The 22,418-nt window shown below is 42.2% G+C and overlaps 2 protein-coding genes across 2 annotated transcripts in view; both read right to left on the minus strand.

Annotated features, from left to right (window-relative positions):
* Window positions 1-2,076: 2,076 nt before the first annotated feature.
* pop4 (POP4 homolog, ribonuclease P/MRP subunit) lies at window positions 2,077-12,629 on the minus strand. The gene is made up of 7 exons (XM_034079211.2): window positions 12,468-12,629; window positions 7,615-7,670; window positions 6,717-6,934; window positions 5,386-5,463; window positions 5,202-5,263; window positions 3,291-3,392; window positions 2,077-3,096 (listed from the first exon to the last, which is right to left on the minus strand). The coding sequence occupies exons 1-7, from the start codon at window positions 12,472-12,474 to the stop codon at window positions 2,960-2,962; spliced, it is 660 nt and encodes a 219-aa protein (XP_033935102.1). The 5' UTR covers window positions 12,475-12,629; the 3' UTR covers window positions 2,077-2,959.
* Window positions 12,630-13,896: 1,267 nt separating this feature from the next.
* Window positions 13,897-22,418, minus strand: part of tpcn2 (two pore segment channel 2) — a 34,351-nt gene continuing 25,829 nt past the window's right edge. The window contains exons 16-25 of the mRNA XM_034106360.2: window positions 20,778-20,906; window positions 20,353-20,402; window positions 19,889-19,988; window positions 19,733-19,804; window positions 18,157-18,230; window positions 17,256-17,361; window positions 16,951-17,033; window positions 16,796-16,877; window positions 15,990-16,081; window positions 13,897-15,862 (exon numbers count right to left, since the gene is read on the minus strand). Of these exons, the coding sequence (XP_033962251.1) occupies window positions 15,784-15,862; window positions 15,990-16,081; window positions 16,796-16,877; window positions 16,951-17,033; window positions 17,256-17,361; window positions 18,157-18,230; window positions 19,733-19,804; window positions 19,889-19,988; window positions 20,353-20,402; window positions 20,778-20,906 (867 nt within the window). The 3' untranslated portion in view covers window positions 13,897-15,783. The remainder of the gene's footprint in view (window positions 15,863-15,989; window positions 16,082-16,795; window positions 16,878-16,950; window positions 17,034-17,255; window positions 17,362-18,156; window positions 18,231-19,732; window positions 19,805-19,888; window positions 19,989-20,352; window positions 20,403-20,777; window positions 20,907-22,418) is intronic.

Genomic DNA, 22,418 nt, shown 5'->3' on the forward strand with positions numbered 1-22,418 from the left:
ACTGAACGAGAGTAATGTCAAATGACAGTACAATTATTGACCAATCATATCTTCCCTCTAAATGGGTGGGCTTTATTATCGCGGACTTTATGACAAGTTCCGCCCGCTGTGAAACGTTTCTTGTTTCCATAGCAACAACAACTGTCAACAGCGTAAACTTGCCTTCAAAATAAAAGCATGCCAAATTACACTTAAGACATACAACTGCAACGAAGGTAACAAACACAATGCAATATCCTTTTCAATTTCAAAGAACACAAATTGGGTTATCTACAGGTGTTGTTTTGTGTGGTAGAGGGTCGCTTTTCATTGATACGTTTTGCACCCCGGGCGGGCCGTTGTTTTGATATTCCACCAGTGTATAAATAATAAATAAATGTGAAAAAAAAATTTGAATTTTTCTTTTTTTTTAAATAATTTTTTTTTTTCGCGACCCACCTATCACATCTCTGCGCCCCACCAGTGGGGCGCGCCCCACACTTTGAGAAACGCTGACGTAGACCAACTGGAAAATTACCATATTTTTGTTGTTGCATTAATTCTGTGGAAATCACAAAGATGCTGTTGAAAGCTGGAACTGATGTCTGACAACACTAAGGTTTTTATTAAAGGCTCGGCCAAGAACAACAGACAAAGAAACAATACAGGGGAAAACACCATCGATTCTGAGGCAATTCTCTTCACAGATTGATCCTGCAGTAAGCCTCTTCATCTGGAGGCTTTTCAATGGCTTCCCAAATATTTGGTATTATATTAAGGAGAGAAAGACCTGACACAAGTATGTGACCTAAGGAAATGATTCCTAACATGACTAGGACAGTGTGATATCAGATTATGAATGTTTTGAAATGAAAATCTCAACACTATACATGTCTAAGGGTGACGACGACAAGGGTCTATTTCATCTCCACAAATGTTTTCCTTTTTATATGTCCTATATCCTATTTAGAATAAGTTCTGTTTTGATTGTAAGTGCAAAATCTGTTATTAGAAATGCATGGCTGTAGGGACTAGTTTTGACAACGTGGAGTGAAATACATCTGAAACAAATCCAAGCCAGACTCTATCATTAGAAAAGTGGAAATGCTAAGTGTTTTAGCACACAGCTGTGTGCTAGTAACAGATCAGCTCATATGAATCATGTGTAATACACATCACCCCCACTCTCTTCAGCCTCCACTGGCTCCCGGTCAAGTCCCGCATCACCTACAAACTCCTCCTCCTCACCTACAAGTCCCTCCATGCCTTCTCCCCTCAGTACCTCACAGATCTCCTCCACCCTTACATCCCGTCCCGCACCCTTCGATCCTCAGACTCTGGCCTAATCTCCATTCCACCTTCACGCCTCCTCCCTGCAGAAATCCGCAACGCCCCTTCTCTCAACATATTCACATCAACCCTTAAAAGTCATCTGTTCAACATCGCCTTCCAACAATAACTCTCTCCCCCCGACTTACACTTCCATTTCTGCCCCGTTTTATGTTTTATGTCTTGTGCTTGTATGTTTCTTTGTAAAGTGACCTTGAGGTTATGAAAGGCGCTATATCAATTCAAGTTATTATTATTATCAATAATACTGTGACTTTAGTTTTATAACTGATTGTTTGGAGAAGGCTTTTATTTTACAAAAGATCCAAGATGCATTTCTACGTGTGCAAGCCGGAAGACATTTCAACATTGTGTGTAATCATGACATAATAAACTCCTCCTTACAGATTCTATTCGGCTCCAAACAGAAACAAACCTGTAAGTCTGGATCAGTAATGTGATCCGAGTGAAACCTGTGTGTAATGAGGCCACACAGCTGTGATACAATGACACACTGATAACATGTCTTGGACATATAATGGAGACAAATGTGCAGCTCAGCAGTGTCAGACACGGTGAACCTGTTCTCTGTAGAACAGTGTGAGAGGCAGAGCAGGTGAAGGAGTTCAGAACACAGTGTCATGTTGGTATTCAGTTCAGTACAGCTTACAGTCCACAGAGCTTCACTTCATCTGTTACACAAAGGGTGCAGACGGACATTTGCGTCACTTTAGATTCATCCTATTCTGTAGAAAATACATTTCATAATGAAAACAAAAACCTCCCCTTTTTATTTCCTCATGCACTATACACAAAGCTCTCAAAAGTAAATACCATAGTTTACAGGTGTACAGTCTAATGAGCCTAACACTACACCAGTAACTGGGCTTTATTTGAAATGTAACTGATAGAAAGGCTTTAGTGAGGATTTTCTTTGAGGAATTTTAACATTTTCAAAAAACAACCACTTTGACATGTTTTTCATTGTTGTCACTCTGAAGCAGCGCTTGCAAAAAGCATGAACAAAATACTATTAGATACCAGACTTTGGTTCTTGGTTCGAGTAGCTGGTATACAATAGGTTACAAATGACAGTCTGTATTTTTACAGCGTCACATATGTATGTAATTAACATTACAATATTGAATCAAAAGATACCCAATATTAAATCCACTTGGATTGGGAAAAGGGCCGTAATTGGGACATCCCTATTACTTTGAATTCTCCAAGCAAATGAGTGATGACATCATCAGGGTTATTTTCTCGCACACAGAAAACATTATTTAACTGAGTTAGTGGCTTTTCAGTCCTCCCCATGTGTAACTACACTGAATCCAGAGCAGAGTCAGCGGGGATCCCTTCAAAATACAAAAAAAAGGTATGGTTCCACAAACAATAAAATACCACAATGCACTTGCTAAATGTGCCATTGGTGTTGCAGTTCCTCTGACTGCCTACAGAGGGCAGTGTGAGGCAGTGTGTGTCATGTCTGATGGTCACTGACTCCTCACAGGTCGATGGTTCCTCTGACTGCCTACAGGGGGCAGTGTGTGTCATGTCTCTGATGGTCACTGACTCCTCACAGGTCGATGGTTCCTCTGACTGCCTACAGGGGGCAGTGTGTGTCATGTCTCTGATGGTCACTGACTCCTCACAGGTCGATGGTTCCTCTCACTTTAAACTTCTTGGCGGAGCGTTCACTGGCTCGCTGCTCAAACTTGCTCCCGTAGATGTGGGACACGAAGCCGTTGATCTCCACTGAGAACACGCTGTTCCTCTTGGGGATCACTGTCACACAGAGAGAATACAAACAATCTGTAACACTGCCATCAAAAGCTTCACCATATTTTGGTAGAACATTATATTGTATTGTGACAATTGTGACATGGTGGACGGACCATAGTTAAAAACAACTAAGCATATGATGGAGGGACAGACGACTGGAAAGCAAAATGATTGTGTCGTGTTTTCGTGAGTCTTACCTTTCAGTTTGTCTTCTCTGGTGATGATCTTGAAGACGTGTTTGAATTCTTGGACGATGATCCCAGTAGTCCCTACATACGACGGGCATTTAGAGCGCACCACTGTGACAGAGACAAACATGAACTATTAGAACTCAGTCAGCACAATAGGATATTCTCTGATGGGCATGCAATAAGTAGATTGTTGTGAATGAATGATCTCCATAATCAATAATATCAGAGTCATTTGAAAAAGGTCTTATAGGACCTGTAGGAAAGATCCGACTCACAGTGTTTGCTATGCCTACGTCTTATTTATGTATCCTTTATGGAAGCAGGTGGCCGAATGATTACACATTTAAGATTTTTTACAAAGAGGATGTTCACAAAAAAAAAAGATGTGATATTTTTGATGCAAAATAAATGTTTGTTTAATTAAAAAACGAGTAGGGTGATCTTATTATGTATTATGGCCATAAGAGTTTTAAAGGTCCTATGTCATGCTTTTCCGGTTATTACCCGTCCCCTTGTGTGTTATGAAGGTTTTTCTGCATGTAAACCGTCTTCAGAGTCACAAACCCAGAAAATACCTCCCCAAAACACCTCGTTGGAGATTTCTCATTTACTTCCTGGGTATCGCTACGTAGGGATACCCAGTAGCCACGCAGGGATACCTAGTAGCCACGCCCAGAGCTATGGCCGCACCCTCTGCCAGCCTTTCAAGAAACAAAGCTTCCCAAACCTTTCAGCGATTCATGCCGGATATGTACAGCGTAGGGCACTGAAGAACGATGCTGTTCCTACTTTGTTTGGACCAGCGGGAGATTCGGGTACACAACCTGTAAGTATTCATTGTTGTTTAAAACACATATGAACACATATGATGTTTAAAACAAACAAGGTATCTACCACGACTGTTTGAATGGGTAAATGTTTTTCGGGCTGCTAAGTTGGGATGGCGGAGAAATGCTCTCCGCAGACCCATGCTCACAGCGTTATAAACCTTTTTCTTACTCAATATCAAGCCACACTTATTGTTTTTACGTCGGCTGTGAGTGTTTGTGTGTGCTCAGGATGAGTTTCGCTTATTCTCCTGTATCGCCGAGACGACACGGAAGCCCTGTCTGCTCCTGCAGCAGCTCACACAGCTGCGAGGAGCTGCGCGACCAATCAGTGCACACTGGGCTCACAGGGAGGGGGGGGGGGGCAGGAGCTCCAACAAGGCGTTTAGGACAGAGAGTAAATACCGGTGAATACACATACTTTACAGAGATGCTGTATGAGAAACCAATGTGAGTTTGGAAAATTGCACAGTATACATCTATTCTAGTAGACCTCAACAATGGAATTATGATCGGTAGAACTGGCCATGACATGTGACCTTTAAGGTTATTTTGAATCATCAAATTATTATTAAGTCATTATTTCACTTTACACTTAAAAGAAGATATATATATTATCATTATTGTTTTGTTGTGTTTCTTTACATCTAAAACAAATTAATCAAGAAATCGTTTTGTTTTTTTAAACCTGAAATCAGGGTCTACGGCTTATGTTCACTCGTATTAAACTTCACTATGACACCGATGTGACACCGATGTATCTCACAGTAGGGCTGCTCGATTATGGCAAAAATCATAATCTCGATTATTTGGGTCAATAATTGAGATCACGATTATTCATTTACTTTGAAAACATAAACTTATTTTAAAAAAAATGTGAAAAGAATGTTTTTAACAGTTGATTACCCTGAACTTTAAGTTTAATTCAACTGAAAAACCAATACAATTTAAAAATAAAAATAAATCGTTTTATTTCGATTATGTTGTTTTCATAATCGTTGCAAGCCAAAATCGTAATTGCGATTAAAATACGATTGATTGAGCAGCCCGATCTCACAGTGATGTTGATGTGAGAAAGCTGAAACTCTACCTGTGATGATGGCACCGTGGAAGTCAGCCTTCAGGAGCTTCTGCTGCACAAACTGTGGATTGCTGTAAAAACACAGCATCACACATGAGACGGCGCACACAGGGAATCAAAGGACTTCTGCAAACTTCTCATGTGCAGTTTATTGGGATTGGCCGAGCTGATGTGACAATCCAAAGTGCTGTACCTTGTTGGCTTCAGCCCGCTGCACAGGTCGATAACGTACTGTCTCCAGAGGTCATGCAGAGGCAGGAAGAGAGAGTATCTACAGGACAAGGATGAAGACAGGGATTTTAGAGACATTTTTACTTTAATATTATTCAGATTGTTTGATTATTTGTCTGTGGTTTTAGATTATATTAAGATAATTATATTTGTGTCCATAAAGAGCAGAACAATGGGGACAGGTGATGATGGTTAGAACGGGGAGGCGGGGAAGTCTTTTTCCACAAGCTCTTATTGTTATTTTTGATGGATGCAGTTTATGTCGATTGTTCTGGTCTGTATTAAAGCCCCCCTGAATCGTAAAATAGGAAGTGTAATTTTCACATTTGTTTGCAAATAGAAACCACAACACCAACTAAGGAGTTATTTATTGCTTATTACTTAAAGGTGACATGTCATGCTTTTCCGGTTATTGCCCGTCCCCTTGTGTGATGAAGGTCTTTCTGCATGTAAACGGTCTGCAGTCACAAACCCTCAAAGTACACCCTGTAGCGAGTAAAACTCTAACACAGAAAAGCCCCAGAATGCCTCGTTGGAGATTTCTCTTTTTTCATTTTTTTTCTTCCTGAGTATCGTGACCATGCCCAGGTCCAAGTGGACCAGTCCGCGGAGCTCCTCATACACACACTTATTCAGCCTTAACTTTTCTCAGTCGCGGCTCCGCGGATCTCCGCCTGTGTGCTCAGGCTGGGTTCCGCGGTGTCTCGCTGTCTCGCAGACCCCACGCAGCAACCAGGAAACAACACCAGTAACCCAGCTCACACTCTCCGCTCCTCGAGCCCCAAAGGGCGGACCAGCGAGCCCCGCAACGTCCCGCCAACACGGCACCCAGCCCCCACGCAGCACTCTCATCTGTTTGTCATTACTGGTGTCATTTCCTGGTTGCTAACAAACGCCATAGTAACACATCATCACTGATGTTCAGCTGTAACGGTGGTGGACTCATCAGAACAGAGTGGGCGAGCTGACCAATCAGAGCACAGTGGGCTCATGGGGGGGGGGCAGGAGCTCCAACAAGCCGTGTAGGACAGAGTGAATACACACACTATACAGAGATGCTGTTTGAGAAACCAATGTGACTTTGGAACATTGAACAATGTAAATCTATTCTAGTAGACCTCAACAATAGAATTATGATCAGTAGAAATGGGACCTTTAAACGCCACAGCAGTGATACTGGGAAGAATCGTAAACTTAATGGGAAATCTATCACATTCAAGAACAATGATGTGTTAATGTTCCAAACACATTTCCTCCCAATACCCGTCCCCTCCCCCCCGTCCCCTCCCCCACCTCTGGTGCTCCGGTTTGAGCTGGAAGACCTTCATGGCCCTCTTCTGCCGGGCGTTCAGTCCCTTGGCTTTCTTGCTCTTCCTCTTGTCCTTCTTGGGCCTGCTGTAGCCCAGGATCAGAGCCTTGTGGGTCAGCAGGTTGTTCACATCGCAGCGCGTGGTCTGCGGGAGGCTGTTCTTCAGGAAGGCATCGGTGAAGGCTTTAGGGTGGAGTCGAGACTGGAAATGGGACAGAGATATTTACAGAGAGCTGGAATTATTATTAAAACAGAACAAAAAGTCCAGGCTTGTATCGCATGTTCAAATGTGTAAAAGAAAGTGTAGTAGAGCTTGTCTGATGATATTTATCATCATAATACTAGGGAATAACTAAGAGTGAACAATAAATAGATAAGATGACATTCCTTTATTTTTGCACTAATCATTTTCAGCAATAAATCTCAAAATATGAGTGTCAAAATATATCAACATTTTAGGAGTAAACTCTAGTTTCTTTCTGAATCTGTTGTGTCGCATTGCTGTGCATTTTCCTAGTTAACATAACAAAAGTACCTACGAATCAAACAGATGCAAAACAATATTTTAAACATGAATGTAGAAAATAAGATATATGTATATATACATATATATATTTTGAGACAACAGGATTGTATACAGACACATACAAATTCCAGAACAAAAGATGCATGTAATAATATTCAAATGTCTTGTCTATATTATTGTATAGATGGCATCAAATCCTCCTTTTTTGATAAGGATGAACATAGAACATTTCCAACAAGTGATTTTCATATTATCTGCGCATATTGATTCAGATTCATAGACAAATGATTTCTCATGTCCCGTTATTATCTGCAGGAAGACTGTGCACATCGTGTCCTCAGTAGGTCTCTGCTTACCTCCACACCGAGAAGCTTCTCCAGATCCTGAGGGATGGTGGCTCGAACAAGAGCTTCTGTTGAACAGAACAAACCCATCTAGTGTTACACCAAACCTGATGGACTCCCTGAGCTTCTGGACCAGAACACAGGAGGGGTTGCTGGGCCGATGTGAACCCCAGTAGCTAGCCTCAAGGAGCTTCTATTCCTACTGCTGCCCTATACAAAGTCATACATTAACTCAAATCCATCTGTAGGTTGTTGTGGGGTTATTCTATTTTGTCTATTCACATTACATATCTGGTTGTAATTTACAATCAAAATACCCAATCATAGGATTCTTCTGGACAGGAAAGCTATATATAACATATGAAGTGTTCCAGAGATACATGATAAAGCCTGGGAGTTTCACACTGAAGAATGAGGATGTCAGATTGGTTGAGATAACTTTACATAAGAGAGTTACAGTTGCATATTTCAAGTCCTCTGACTGACAGCGTTGCTCCTGTGACCCTGAGTTAAGATAGAAAAGAAAAGCCTGTTCGACTGGCTGCTGCAGAAAGTACAGAGGCAGTTCTGTTTTCCAACGCTGAAAGCTCATCACCAGTGGCGGCGCCAGGGTATGGCTGGGTAGGCAACAGCCATACCAAGAAATGGCTTAGCCCCACCATGAAAAATGATGTTAAAGTAAGCAAAATAAAGTCCACCAACTCGCGGAGTAAATTGCACAGACAGTAGTGATGTGTCGGTCGCGAACGAGCAGATTCTTTTGAACGGCTCTTTGGTACGAACGAGGGGAACCGAGTCGTACTTGGTGAGAGCCGTTCTTTTTATCGTTCAATCGTTGGTCCGCACTCACTGCCTGCCAAAATCCACTCGCCTTTTAAAAAGCTTGATTTTGTTCCCCAAACGTATTCTGTGAAGACCCGCCCCTACTCTGATTGGTAGGTTTAAGCACGAGGAGTGAGATGGGGAGGGTCTTAACGGAATACGCGAGAGAGAAGTCATAACAAGGCCCAATCCCAAATCACCCCCTCGGCCCTACCCCTCCGTGACGGAGTGAACTCCGTCTGTAGCCACACTCGCAGCTGAATGAGGCTCCCTCCATTAAGGGTTAAGGGGATAAATACAGCGGCAAGCTTTGGGACGGCCTCCCCTCTCTCCGGCAGAAACAGGAAATGCCGTAACTGTAACAACGGTTTCAAATCAGCATTTGTTTGACAAAAAATTAATAACTCAAATAAAACTCCAAACATCTTTCATTGTGTTACTTTTTTGTAAAGCTCTTTTGGTTTTACACCTGATGTTTATAAGCTTCTTAGTTTTTGCAACAGTCTGTAAATATACACAACTTTATAATAAAATGCAGTTGCACACATTTAGCTTTTTCTAGACTAAACACAGGTATGATAATAAGTTAAAACATATGAGGTCATCATGAGGTTGTTAACATCGCAGTTCATCAGTGGATGTTTGCTGGAACTACTTGTACACAGCGTGTTTCCTGACGGACACACACAGCGTGACTCCGGTCAGGTAGAGACCGGTCTCAAGTCAGCACCGCTGCAGACTCGCTGTTTGAGGGCTTGATAGCCCACTCCCCCTCCACACTCGTTGCTTTGGAACAGCCCTCAATATGGCGGACCCTCCGCGTGAATGCGCAAACGGAGGGGTAGTGTGTAGGGATAGGGTGTAGGGGGCGGTTTGGGATTGGGCCCAAATGGTACAGGACAGGTAGATGATGTGTTTTTCGGATGGAAAATGAGCCAAACGCAGCAGCATTTGGATGCACTGCAACCAAAACCCAGGCAGTGATAAAGCGCACCATTTGTAAAGGCAACATATCCTTTAAAGCAGGGTCAACAAATAATCTCCATCGCCACTTAAAAACACAGTATCTAATATTAAGAGTTGCGTGAATGTCATTCAAGGCAAGGCAACTTTATTTACTTAACACATACAGAGGGTAAATTCAAAGTATTAAATTCATTGACATGAATGACATGGATATGGCGCCACCTTGTGTCATGTTTACAATACAGTGGCGAAGTCCCTCCCCTTCTGGGGGAGCTTCATGGGACCTTATTTCGAAAAACGTATGTATTGAAGTCAATGGAGAGAGAAAGATTATCTTTTGATCCCATTTGAATTGTGCCACGAATTACACATATGATGTTTGTCAATTTAAAAGATAATTTTGCAAGTCAAAAAATAAAAATGTGTCGTAAAACTGTGAAGTAACACATTTTTTTGTGTGAAGCGCTCAATGAACTACAGCTCTGGTTTTGCATACGTCACCAACACCAAGATGGCCGTCACATTAGCATACTTCAACTCTTTCTTTCAGAATGAAGTGAAAAGTATTAAAACAGGTGAAAATCACTACAAGTCTGGGCATGTTGAGAACTGTCCATACACAAAAGGGGAGTTAGTCGGTTCCGTAAGAGCCAGCATGCGGGACCGGCTTTCTAGTCTTTCTAGTTGTATTTTTCATAGTCTTATATTTCAACAGTTTTAAGACAAACTGTGACTTTTTTGACATGGAAATGATTTGTTAAGATTGACAAACATCATATGTGTAATTCATGGCACAATTCAAACGGGATCGAAAGATAAGTTTTCTCTCTCCATTGACTTCAATACATAATTTTTCAGAAATAAGGTCCCATGGGGCGGAAGTAGATGGGCGTGACTTCACCACTCTCTGCAGATCATCATCCTGGTGACTATTTCGCAGATAAACCTAGTAACCCCGCCCCCTTTAAAAAAAAAACGGCTCTTTTGAACAGCTCTTTGAAAGGAACGGAGCCATAAGATCCGACTCCCTTCAAAGAGTCATAATTCCCATCACTAACAGACAGCAGTTAGTAAGATTGATTTCAGTCACCACTTGTCTGGAAATACCGAAGACTAGAAATGGTTTTGAAAACTTTTGTCACGTAGTGATCTTCTTCTCAATAGAACATCTTTGATAATGTCTTCTGGCCAATCAGAATCAAGATAACGGCGTGGTGTTGTTGTAGGAAGTCCCGACGGAGAATACTTTTGCTGTAGTACATCTCTATATACATCGATACAACATTACGTGTTGATAGAAATCAACACGTAATGAAATAAGACCCCACGGTTTGATGATTGATAGGTGTGTGGGCTGTCTTTCATTTTGACACACAGAACAATGGGGGCTATCCACCCTTATCCACAATGTAAAGTAATTCACAGCCTCTTCCCTCTTCTCTCTGTGAGGAGCAGCAGGTTCAGCTTTCAGAACACAGTAACAAAAAACTAAAATGGCATTCATTTTTTTAAATATGTCGTGTAGTAATAGATGTATTTATTTTTCTTCTCAAGAGAGTACCAGAATGTGTATTTTATGTTAGTATTTCAAAAAATCTCCTGGGGGAGAATCCCCCCAGACCCCCCTGCAGGGGTTGGGTTTTTAGCATGTCAACTCTTTCAGCTATGGGGAAATTGCAGGATTGGCTACAGTTCAATTTGGATTGAGACAGGGAAATAATCCAATATAGATTACCCAACAAAAATATTCTGGAGCCACCACTGCTCATCAGCCAGACACTGGTGTCTAATCTCAATACTGTTTGGTTCCGCCTATTTTCAGTCTCATTCTGATTGATCCGTGATTTCAATCGTAACTTTGGAAACACTTGTGAAATCAGAAAAGTAAAGGTTTTATTATATCAGCAATGCAATTGAAGTTTACCAAATTCACTTATACCCAAATCAATCAATTTATATTCTTTCTTATCGTAGTTTGTTTATTTTACCACCTGTTCATATTTACTTTATTGGTTTTCCTTATTGGACCCCCCTAGAGGATGCTAGATCCACTCCCCACTTATAAAAATAGTACTTCACCCCTGCTTAAGGCCCTGACACACCTACCCAATTTTGGGAGTGAGAGGCCGTCAGAGGCAGTCGGGCATTCGCGGCGCCCTACTCAGGTTGGTGTGTCCCGCACCATCGTTGCTTTACTGCACATTTTCACACCTCCACCGATTCATCATGTTGATTCGGCCAAAGAAATCACTCTTATTGGCTATTGCCTCTTTTGAATGACGAATACACACTACCGCTGCCTGCTGGTAAGGACAGTTATTGCCACTCATCGCAGGCGGCGTAGGCGGTCGGCGTAGGCGACGTAAAAGTCGGGACGCCTTCGGTACGCGTTCTTTGATCTCAGGTTGGTGTGTAGCGGCCTTACACTCAGGTCCGTCCCTCCCTACAGGCCGATCACGCAGACTACGTGGGGCCTCACCTTGCGGAGGGAGCCTCAACTGAGCCGAAAATGCGGCCCACCTATGCGGCGCAATTAGTGTGGAGCAGCACGGTTTCTCTGGCGCTGCCACTGTGGGCAGCACCCTAACCCCGAATGTTTCCAGGTCCAGGAAACGCCCCTGGTTTGCATCATTATATGAAGTGAAGGATGACACATTAGCCCTTTCTCACGAGAGGCATTTTGATTTCTCAAAGCAGCAACAGCACAGGTGGAAATAACAGCATTCATTAAGACTGTTCAGTGACATGAGCCAGAGAGATATGTATTTGAGCTAGTATCAACAATAGCAGCACGAGGTGCCTTCTGAAAGAATGTTACGTGTATTGTATTTTGTCGTTTTTGAATTAGTCGTTTTTGTATTTCTACTTTTAGTACATCCTTATTATTTGTAACAATATCTACACTGTATTGCTACTTTTATTCCTGGTTGAATACTTATCCCAATGGGTATTTAGCATCCCTACACACTGACATTAGGATGAAATAAACAGAAGGGACACATGGTGGGTTTTAAACAAATTTGAATAATGTTGTGTTTACGGGTCATGTTCATCGCCCTTCGACTGCTTAAACTCACCTTCCATTCCCTCGTTTTCGCGGACTTCCTGAAGAATACCGTATCAATTCCAAATGTAAACGCCGGCTCTTTCCGACAGCAGAACAACTCTTCACATGTGTTTTGTTTACAACACGAGCTCACTTCCGGGTTTCTTCTTCTTCTGCAGTTTGCGGCAGACTGGCCGCTGTGGGGGAATGTTGCCCTCTACAGTCAGAACAACGCATTACATTACCTTTCTAATCCAGCCTTTAGATCATCTTTTGCTCAATTTACCTTAAAATTCATTGAGCTACAGATTTATCTTCACGTTCCATAAAACCTTTCAACCTCCATGTGTTACATATCTGATAGAATAACCATCATTAAACACTTCTGTTAGTTTCCTCATCTTGTTTTATTTTCTTTCCTCATGTTCCCCTGATCCGCTCCACGGGGGAAGCCTGAGCTACTGTTTAAACACCCTTGCTGTGAAAGATGATTCATATTTAGTCACAACAATGTCTGAAATCAATCATCGTGGCCTTTATAGCATATGTCTATATAAAGTGCACATACAACACTGTGCTGTGAAGAAATTAACCCTTTCATGCATGAATTATGAAAACCTCAGTCAGGGATTTTTTTTACCAAGTGTTTTTATAGCTCTAGTCTAGGGGCATGAAAAACAAGATTTGAACTTTAGTTTCTTTTTATCTAGTTTTTTCAAATTTAGAAAATGTCCACTCAGGTGGACAGTATGGGTTAAAGTTTGAACTGAAGACATGTACATTTGAAAACAATTATAAACAAAGATGTGCAAACTTAAAATAACATTATAATAACATTTTAAATTAAATGATTCCTTAGTTGTTACTTGATGTCACCAACATTGTTATACCTGCAGGGGGCGCTTTCCATAAAAGGATTGGCAAGATATCGACGAGTAATTCTTATCATACATCCATGCGAGTGATTCATGGATGGTGTGATTCGGTCCATCTGGCTTTCTGTCGTCCATCTTGGTTTAGACTTTAGACATGTATCATGCACTTGCACTGACTTTCCACTGAGTGGCAGTGTATGGGATGATACAATAGGGTCCTATGTAGCGGCTGATGGTGCAACTATGCCATCAAAACCCATGCATTTACAAGAAAACACCTTTTGAAAAGCTGTCCACTGTAGTAGCCTCAGCCTCTATGCGTGAAAGCTGAAAAATAAAATTGTCATATTCATTTTGAAAGTATTGCTCTTTTGGACATTTCTACTGAAATAAAACTAACCAGTTCAGCAGCACCTTCTTTGAATTGAATGTTGGTACATTGGGAGTATGTGTTTGTGTGTTTATAATGCAGTAATAGGCTACTAGTAAAACAGAGAGAATGGCAGTACTGCTAACAGACTCATTTTAAACTGACAGAAAGGTGATGCCCCAAAGTAATGTGCGAAAAAACCATAAAATACAAAATGAAGTCTTCAAAAATATTTATTTAAAATCTATTTGTCGATCTTGTATAAAGAGTTGTATTGTAGCCTACAAACTGTATCTCAACTTAATACAAATATAATAAAATGGCATTCCAACTTCTCTATACAAATCGCTTTCAATAAAAAAAGGAAATCCCTGTTGTTTTCTTACTAGAACTGTGTCCTCTCTAGAACACAAAAATCCAGGATTCCAGTTTAAAACACATCTAAATACGTTACATAAATTACCCCTCTGCAAAGTATTTAGAAGTAGACAAGCAGCCTCCATCCTTACCCAGAATACACATGCACGTCTCAATAAATGTTCTGGCGTCATTATTTTCTTACTTACTGCACTACAGAGAAGAAACCACAATAACCCTTCAAGAATGATCCCTCACAAGTACAAAGCGATAACTTAGACATGCTCTACACGGCAGAACATAATGGACACATGTTTTTGGTTTTGTCAAAAGCAACGAGATCTGATTTTTCAAAAGCTGGTGAATCCACTGAACACCTGAGTTCCCATGTTATATGTATATGTTAGTGCTGGAACAACTGCTTAAAGGTGGGGTAGGTCATTTTGGAGAAACCAGCTCGACTCGCGAGAATTTGAAAATACACCCCCGGAAAAAATCTGCCACTTCCTTACAGAGCCCCTCCTCCAACACACACGAACGCGCACATGACCAATGAGGGCACGAGATAAGTTTGTGCACAGATGGAAGGCTGACAGGCAGGTAGGCCATCCAGTTATTTTAGCCGGGCCGGCTCAGATGATTGTGCTTTTTACAGTACCACAGCTTCCACAGATGCATTTTTGTTATGGATTTTTTGTCAAAGCACTTCAGATATTCATTGCTATCGGGATGTTAAGAGCATTCCATGGAATATAACAAGTGTATCTCGAGCCGGTTTCTCAAACGTACCTACCCCACCTTTAAATGAAAGATAAATCATACATGCTATTCCCATGTTAAGCAGCAGTACATGCATACATTTTTTAACCATTGTGAATAGACAATATACTTGGCTCTTTATGGTTGGGCAAATACAATGCAAGACGCCACGTTTGAAAGCTAAAAACCTCCTGAATCTGAGTGGTTTAGATTAAGAAGACAGACCTGGAAACCCCAATGGTAGTGATGGGGGGGGGGCAACGCTGTATTATTAAGCTCTGGGAAAATACTTTATAGTATTTATTATTGAATACTATGGAATTGGCACACAACCTGGGAATATTTAGCCCTACCCACTCATTTTCGGCTCGACCAATGACAGGACGTCTTCTCTGCAGAGGGGGTGTTTCTCAATGTCGAGGAGGCTTGCTTGGTAGCACATGTCTTCCGAGTCACTTGCTTCAGAAGCGAGGCAAGAATCCTTCCTAGCCTCGGAAAACGAAGAATGGTGGAACAGGCTAACATTACATTACATTACATGTTACTTCTTAGACGCTTTTATCCAAAGCGACTTACATACTCAATACTGTGGGCAATCCCCACAGGAGCAATTTGGGGCGAAGTGTCTCAGGGACACAACGACATGCTGACTGCAGTGGGGTTTGAACCTGTGCTCCCTTAATCCGAACACCAACGCTCTATCCACTGCGCCACATGCCTCCGCTAACAGGTGTGCAGGTGTGCGTCATATGAGAGGCCCGCCTTAAATGGAGCACCTTGAAATAGTGGCTCTGGAGCAGCGTTCCTCGACATTGAGAAACACCCAGAGACTTCTCATTGGCAGTGGTTTATAAATAACATGACACACAATAAGAACATGTGCTTTTTACAGCAGCAGTAATTACTTGATTTTTACTTTTCAGCGCTTCTACCACACAATAGACACATTTAGTAGCAGTCTCGTCGGTGATGGTGCTGTGTGTGTGTCACCAGTGCAGGTGTAGGTGAGGGTGTTGGTGTAGTTGGCATATTAACTCCTCTTCAGTGGGCTCCTTGATCTGCTCTCTGCAGAGAAACAGGGGTAAGTCATGGACAACAGAAGAAGGATGGGACAAAAAGTTAGCTGTGGTTTGACAGATACATTTGTAATTACCGGTATATGAATTACAACAAAACAGTAGAGTGAACCTACCTGAACATGAGTTGAACAGATGTGTCATATCTGATCCTCTCCACATCTGTAACAGAGCAGCTGTGACTGCGGTCCCATGTATAGATGAAGTTCTGTCAGAAAACAAGGAACAGAGTGTTTGTGCTGTTGGAATGTTTAATGTGTGTGTACGTTGTTGTGTGACAACCACGCACATTTTAAGCCAATACAGTACCAATTGCTGGCTTATTGAAAGTTGATGTACCAGGAAGTGCTTTGGTTCAACTGTTAGCTAAATGTAATGAACAGGGACGTGCACAGGTACGGGCTAATGTTGCCCGGGCAACGGCCCTTTTGAACTTTTTGGCTGACCTGCCCCTCTGGAGAGAGCGAAAGTCTTTTTTTTCTGTTGTGGCCGAATAAACATGATAAGGCCACAATTAGTATTGAAGAGACTCGCTGCGATAAAACACACCTTGTCAGCGCTGTCACCTGAGCGTCACCTGACTTTGTTTACAATCTGACAGCTGAAAAGCAAAGGAAAGCCCTCCGAGTCCGGTCCGGCCTCATGTGGCTATGGTGATCATGTGCCTGCCTGGCTTTGGTGGCCAATCCATTAAAACAGAATTGTCCACATGTAGTCTTTAATAGATCCTAACATTAGATATGTTAATGAGATATGGACCGCAAAACAAACAATTTCCCTGGTTTTCTTTTTTTATAAAAACTTCTTACATTTTCGGGGGGTGGGGGGGAGGCCCTTCTCTAGTTTAGAGCAATAGCCCCTCCAAATATCTGTGCACGTCCCTGGTAATGAATGAGTGTTTGTGATGTCTGAGGGAACTGACCTCTAAGATGAGCGCCACAAACAGGTTGACCCACATGACAGAGGAGGTGAGCCACCAAGACACAAAGTAGATCTTTGACCACCTGGGAAAAACAAAACGTGATCATCAGGATCAACACCAGCAACTGTTGTTCATGTGAAATGTGGGTTTCTTACTCCGTGGTGTATCTGCTGTATGCATCCATGAAGGCCTGCCAGTTGTTGACTATCATGACATCAAAGAGCAACACGATGGACGCCTGAGAGACAGGAAGGAAATGATTCTCTTTTATCACTTTTCTTTTGGGTATATCCAAGCAACCGTGTGCAACTGTAAACCAGGTTCACAAAAGTAGCTGTACACCACCATTGACAATGGTAACTGGTCATCATCAAAGAAAAAGGGGTTAATAATACTTTAACCCACAGAAGTTCCTGGAACTAAATAGGACAATAAAAGTCTAACTGTTGTTGTTACTCACACCAAAGTCATCAAAGTTATTGGGCCAGTAGCCCAGCTGCTCATAGGTGCCACACTCCATGCTGAAGTTGGAAGAGATGTTCTCCATGGAGGAGTTAGAGAGCCCACTGCAACCAACAACAGAGCGAGCGTTCAACACACAGGATACTATCTGTGAGGGAAGGGCACACTTCCTGCATTGTTGTTTTACTGCACAAAACAGGAGGCTTGCCGCTTATTTCATTTTCTACAGAGTAACACATCTTACATTGTTCAAGTGTTAAATAATGACATCACTATGTAACACTTGTGCTCCAACACATTGCACGTGTTAGCTAAAGGGCAGGACATCTCTAAGAGGTTGACCAATCACAACAGAGCCGGCCAGCTAACCAATCAGAGCAGACTGGGCTCTGGTTTCAGACAGAGGGTGAAAAGAGGTGCTGCAGCACAGGCAGTATGAGAAAAATAAAGAGCTTTTTGAACATTAAAGCCTGGAGACACGTCACAGTAGAGACACTACATACTGATATGAACCTGAACATACTAGGGCCCTTTAATTGTTTTATTACTATAATCTATTCTTACTATTAGCAAAGGGCAATGTATGAATCATTCAGCTACTGTAGTAGCAACTTCTCATTTTTAGCTTGCACTTAATTGTTGTCCTTGACAGACTGCATCAGTAATCAGTACAACCTTAGTGCATCCCTTTAAGGAATTATAACACATATCATTTAACATCTAAAAAAGACTAAGTATTTATAACAAATAAATATGGCTAGCAAAATCATTTGGATTATAATTTGCTGGATGAAAACTCCGGATGAGTTTCTTATTGGCAGTTTGAAGGATTAAATGTAGAATTTCTTTTTGAATTGTCAACAGAGATGGAGAAAGAGCTTCATGCCATGGCTACATACCTCATATCTGGAGGAGGTTTGATGGCTCCTTCAAACAGCCAGATCCCAATCACAGCAAACACATAGAACACCACCTGCAGAGAGAGCATGAAGAAGACCCGTGTCAGCTGAAACCCTGTATCTCCATAAGTGTGCTTACAGGAAGACCAAACAATGTTTTTTTAATACAACTTTTTAAATAGAGCCAGTCGATTATCACATGTCATTATTTAGCCTATTAAAACCATAGACTGTATATTTAAATGGACGTAGTGTCCGTGACGTCACCCATAGGATTCTGCAGAGTTGCCGTGAAGCCCTTAGTAGGCGGAGTCGGCCACTAACGGCTCGACTGTGACGTCAGAGTCTAATCCCACCTGCTCCAAATAAGGGCAAAGAGGCGGAGCCGAGGCGGGACCTGCTGCCTCCGAACTGGAAGTAAACAGAGCTAGCTCAGGCTAAGAAGCTAAGCTAACATGAAATACATGCAAGTTACTGCTAACAGTGTAGTTCCCCTATATAAACGTTACATTCATAATCAAATGAGACAATCTGCAAGAGAATTAGCTATATTTTGTTATTCTTAATGCTTGTTATTCACACGTTGAGAAAAGACGGACTCCACCGCCCGGACCTAACGGAGCCGCAGTGGGCTAGCTCCGGGACGCCGGCTGGAGCTAGCCCCCTGCGGCTCCGTTAGCCACCACTGGGATAATTGGGTCCCCTATTAACATTTGCTCCCGTTTAGCATTATGGGCGTCATAGCCATAGACTATAAAAGTCTTACCCAAGGCTGAATCATAAACTAAAATGTATGCATAAAGGGTTACGTCCTTAGCTGGCTAATAAGTAACAAGCTAAGCTACCAAGCACACAAACACCTGCAAACGGGGTTAACATGTATAATATTATCATTTTAGACTTCTTGGAAGTTCTGTTAGTACATTCAAGCGCACAGCACGACATTTTAATTGTCTGTTATTTGTAACAATATTCCCTAAAAGGCACAATCACCACGAACACGGCTAAAGCTAAAGGGTCAAGTACAGTACTATGACTAACTAACGTTGTAGCCTCTATGGGTGTAGCCTAGCAGAGTGGACAAGTTGCTGTTAGCTGACAGTGAGGCATGTACGTGTCCATCAACGTGACCACGCCCTAATTTATGCAAACACTTTAAGACCTAATATAAATAAAAGGGTCGTGTTAGAAAACAATTCACTCACAGATTCATAATCATGAAGGTGGAATCTAACTATATCGATAATAATATTTATTGCATCCATGGGTAGAAACATGTTTTTTTCTGCTGTAAAGGCATTTTAACATGGGGGTCTATGGAAATTGCTCCTTTCTGCAGCCAGTCCCTAGTGGCCCATGTATAAACTGCAGTGTGTGGCACTTCCGTATTGGCTTCCCGGCTGTTCCCCAGAGTTTGCCGCTTGATTAAACGCATGGTTTTTCCACCAAAACAGAAATATTTTGATTTTCACACAACACTCATATGATGGGAAGAGGCTTTTATGTTTTACATCAGAAATATTATTCGTTTCTAAATTTGGATCTTCATATATTTTATAGCAGTATGCTGACTCACCATTAGTATCCCTGCAAAGGCTCTGAAGTTCTTCAGCAGGTCCAACAGCGTACTCGCAACCAAAGCCATGAGCTGTTCAACAAGAAGGAACATATGAGAGATATAACGGACATGAACACAGGACATTTATTTGTAGTGTATTTTTGTTTGCCTCACCTTGATATCTGGGATGATGCGCAGGAAGCGGAACACAATCAGCATGTTGACCAGACGCATCATCTCCCACAGAGACATCACACCATGAGAGGATGGATCCCTGTTTTTACACACACACACACACACACACACACACACACACACACACACACACACACACACACACACACACACACACACACACACACACACACACACACACACACACACACACACACACACACACACACACACACACACACACACACACACACACACACACACACACACACACACACACACACACACACACACACACACACACACACACACACACTTATTTGAAACATTCTTTTAGATTTTTTCCAGACCACTTAACCGTTATTCATCATTGTCCATTATCAAAAGAATTAATACCTGAGAGGACCAAACTGAATTTCCATGAACATTTACTCTAAAATGATTTGATGAAAATACAAACCTACCATTTAGAATAAGGAAGCTTGTAGATGATATATATAGTGATTTGTAGGAGCTGATGGAGACAAAAACACATAAACAATTTATTTAACCTGCAATAACTGATTTCTTTTCACAGTGAGTTTCACCGGAAAATGAGGAAATACTCCTTTAACAATCTGGATTGACACAGGTTGTCATGAATGACTGTGCTACGCTTACTAAATACTGCTGGAGGATGGTCAAACTGCATTTAAACTTTTGTATTTTGGTCCTATCAACAAAGACAGTATACCATGGGACACTGTACAAAATATGACAAGCTGCTCACATGTGAAAACAAATGAAATCCTTGTGAATATGCTTCTGTTATCCTTAAGAAATGAAACTAGCTTCACATGTGTTCTATTTAACGTGACGATAATAGGAGAGAGGGGGAGAGCAGGGTTACCAGGAGCAGGATGGTGAGGAAGCCGTCGAAGATGTTGTTCCTGTAGGAGAGGTACCCTTTCCATCCGAAGGCAAAGATTTTCAGGCACATTTCAAACAGGTAATACAGGATGAAGCACATGTTGATGATCTGGCAGTTTGACAGAGGAAGAGGGATTTAGTCCATTCATGAAGCAGGTTATGTTCACAATTTTAGCAGGCAACAGGGCCCCCAAAACATCAAATAAAACCGATGAGATACTGAGGATTTACATATAGGATTTTAAAGACTTAATTTGTCTATGAGATACTTTGAGATGGATAAAAGTGTTAGTTAGGGTGTATATCAGGGGTGGGGAACCTCCGGCCTCCGGGACGTATACGGACCGCGAGACCATTTGGCCCTCGAGGTAAAAAGAAAACAATTAAAGAAACCTAGACCGCAAAATAATTAAACAAGTGCCTGTTTTTCCTGGCTAAGGTCAGGGTCCTTGAACACAACACGAGCCTAACGTGTCATCACTTGGTATTATGGCCCAATCCCAAACCACTCGACCCTACCCCTCCGTGACGGAGTGAACTCCGCCTGTAGCCACACTCGCAGCTCAACGAGTCTCCCTCCTGTCAGATGGAGGGAGTAAACACAGCACCAAGCTTTGGGACGGCCTCCCCTCTCTCCGGCAGGAACAGGAAATGCCGTAACTGTATCTAACAACGGTTTCAAATCAGCATCTCTTAGACAAAAAGTTTAAATGAATAACTCAAATAAAACTCCAAACATCTTTCGTTGTGTTTTTTTGTAAAGCTCTTTTAGGCCCAATCCCAAACCGCCCCCTACACCCTACCCCTCCGTTTGCGCGTTCACACGGAGGGTCTGCCATATTAAGGGCTGTTCCAAAGCAACGAGGGTGGAGCGGTGTGGAGGGGGAGTGGGCTATCAAGCCCTCAAACAGCGAGTCTGCAGCGATGCCGGAGTCACGCTGACCGGAGTCACGCTGTGTGTGTCCGTCAGGAAACACGCTGTTAACAAGTAGTTCCAGCAAACATCCACTGATAAACTGCGATGTTAACAACCTCATGATAACCTCACATGTTTTTAACTTAGGATCATACCTGTGTTTAGTCTAGAAAAAGGTAAATGTGTGCATTTTATTATAAAGTTGTGTATATTTACAGACCGTTGCAAAAACTAAGAAGCTTATAAACATCAGGTTTAAAACTAAGCCCCAATCCCAAACCCTCGACCCTACCCCTCCGCTTGATAGCCCACTCCCCCTCCACACCGCTCCACACTCGTTGGTTTGGAACTGCACTTAATATGGCAGACCCTCCGCGCAAACGCGCAAACGGAGGGGTAGGGTGTAGGGGCCGGTTTGGGAATGGGCCGGAGTGCACCAGAACGCCGCTCCGGCACATCAGACATTGCAGTACGCATAAGGAGCCGTACACATGCTGCAGTTCTCATTCATAACACTCCGTTCGATGTCTCACTATGGGATGCGCCTCATCGCGGAGCAAACAGAAGCATCAATCTCATTACGCCAATCCTGATTGGCCGGTGATTCTTGACGTCAACGTCAGGGGAAATCACCCCCTATAAGTAGCCTGCGCCACGACGCATGCGTCATTCAAACACCTCTTCTCGCTTCAGAGCACATCTCTA

This window comes from Pseudochaenichthys georgianus, chromosome 3 (assembly GCF_902827115.2).
Source record: "Pseudochaenichthys georgianus chromosome 3, fPseGeo1.2, whole genome shotgun sequence".
In the NCBI taxonomy this organism is placed as follows: domain Eukaryota; kingdom Metazoa; phylum Chordata; class Actinopteri; order Perciformes; family Channichthyidae; genus Pseudochaenichthys; species Pseudochaenichthys georgianus.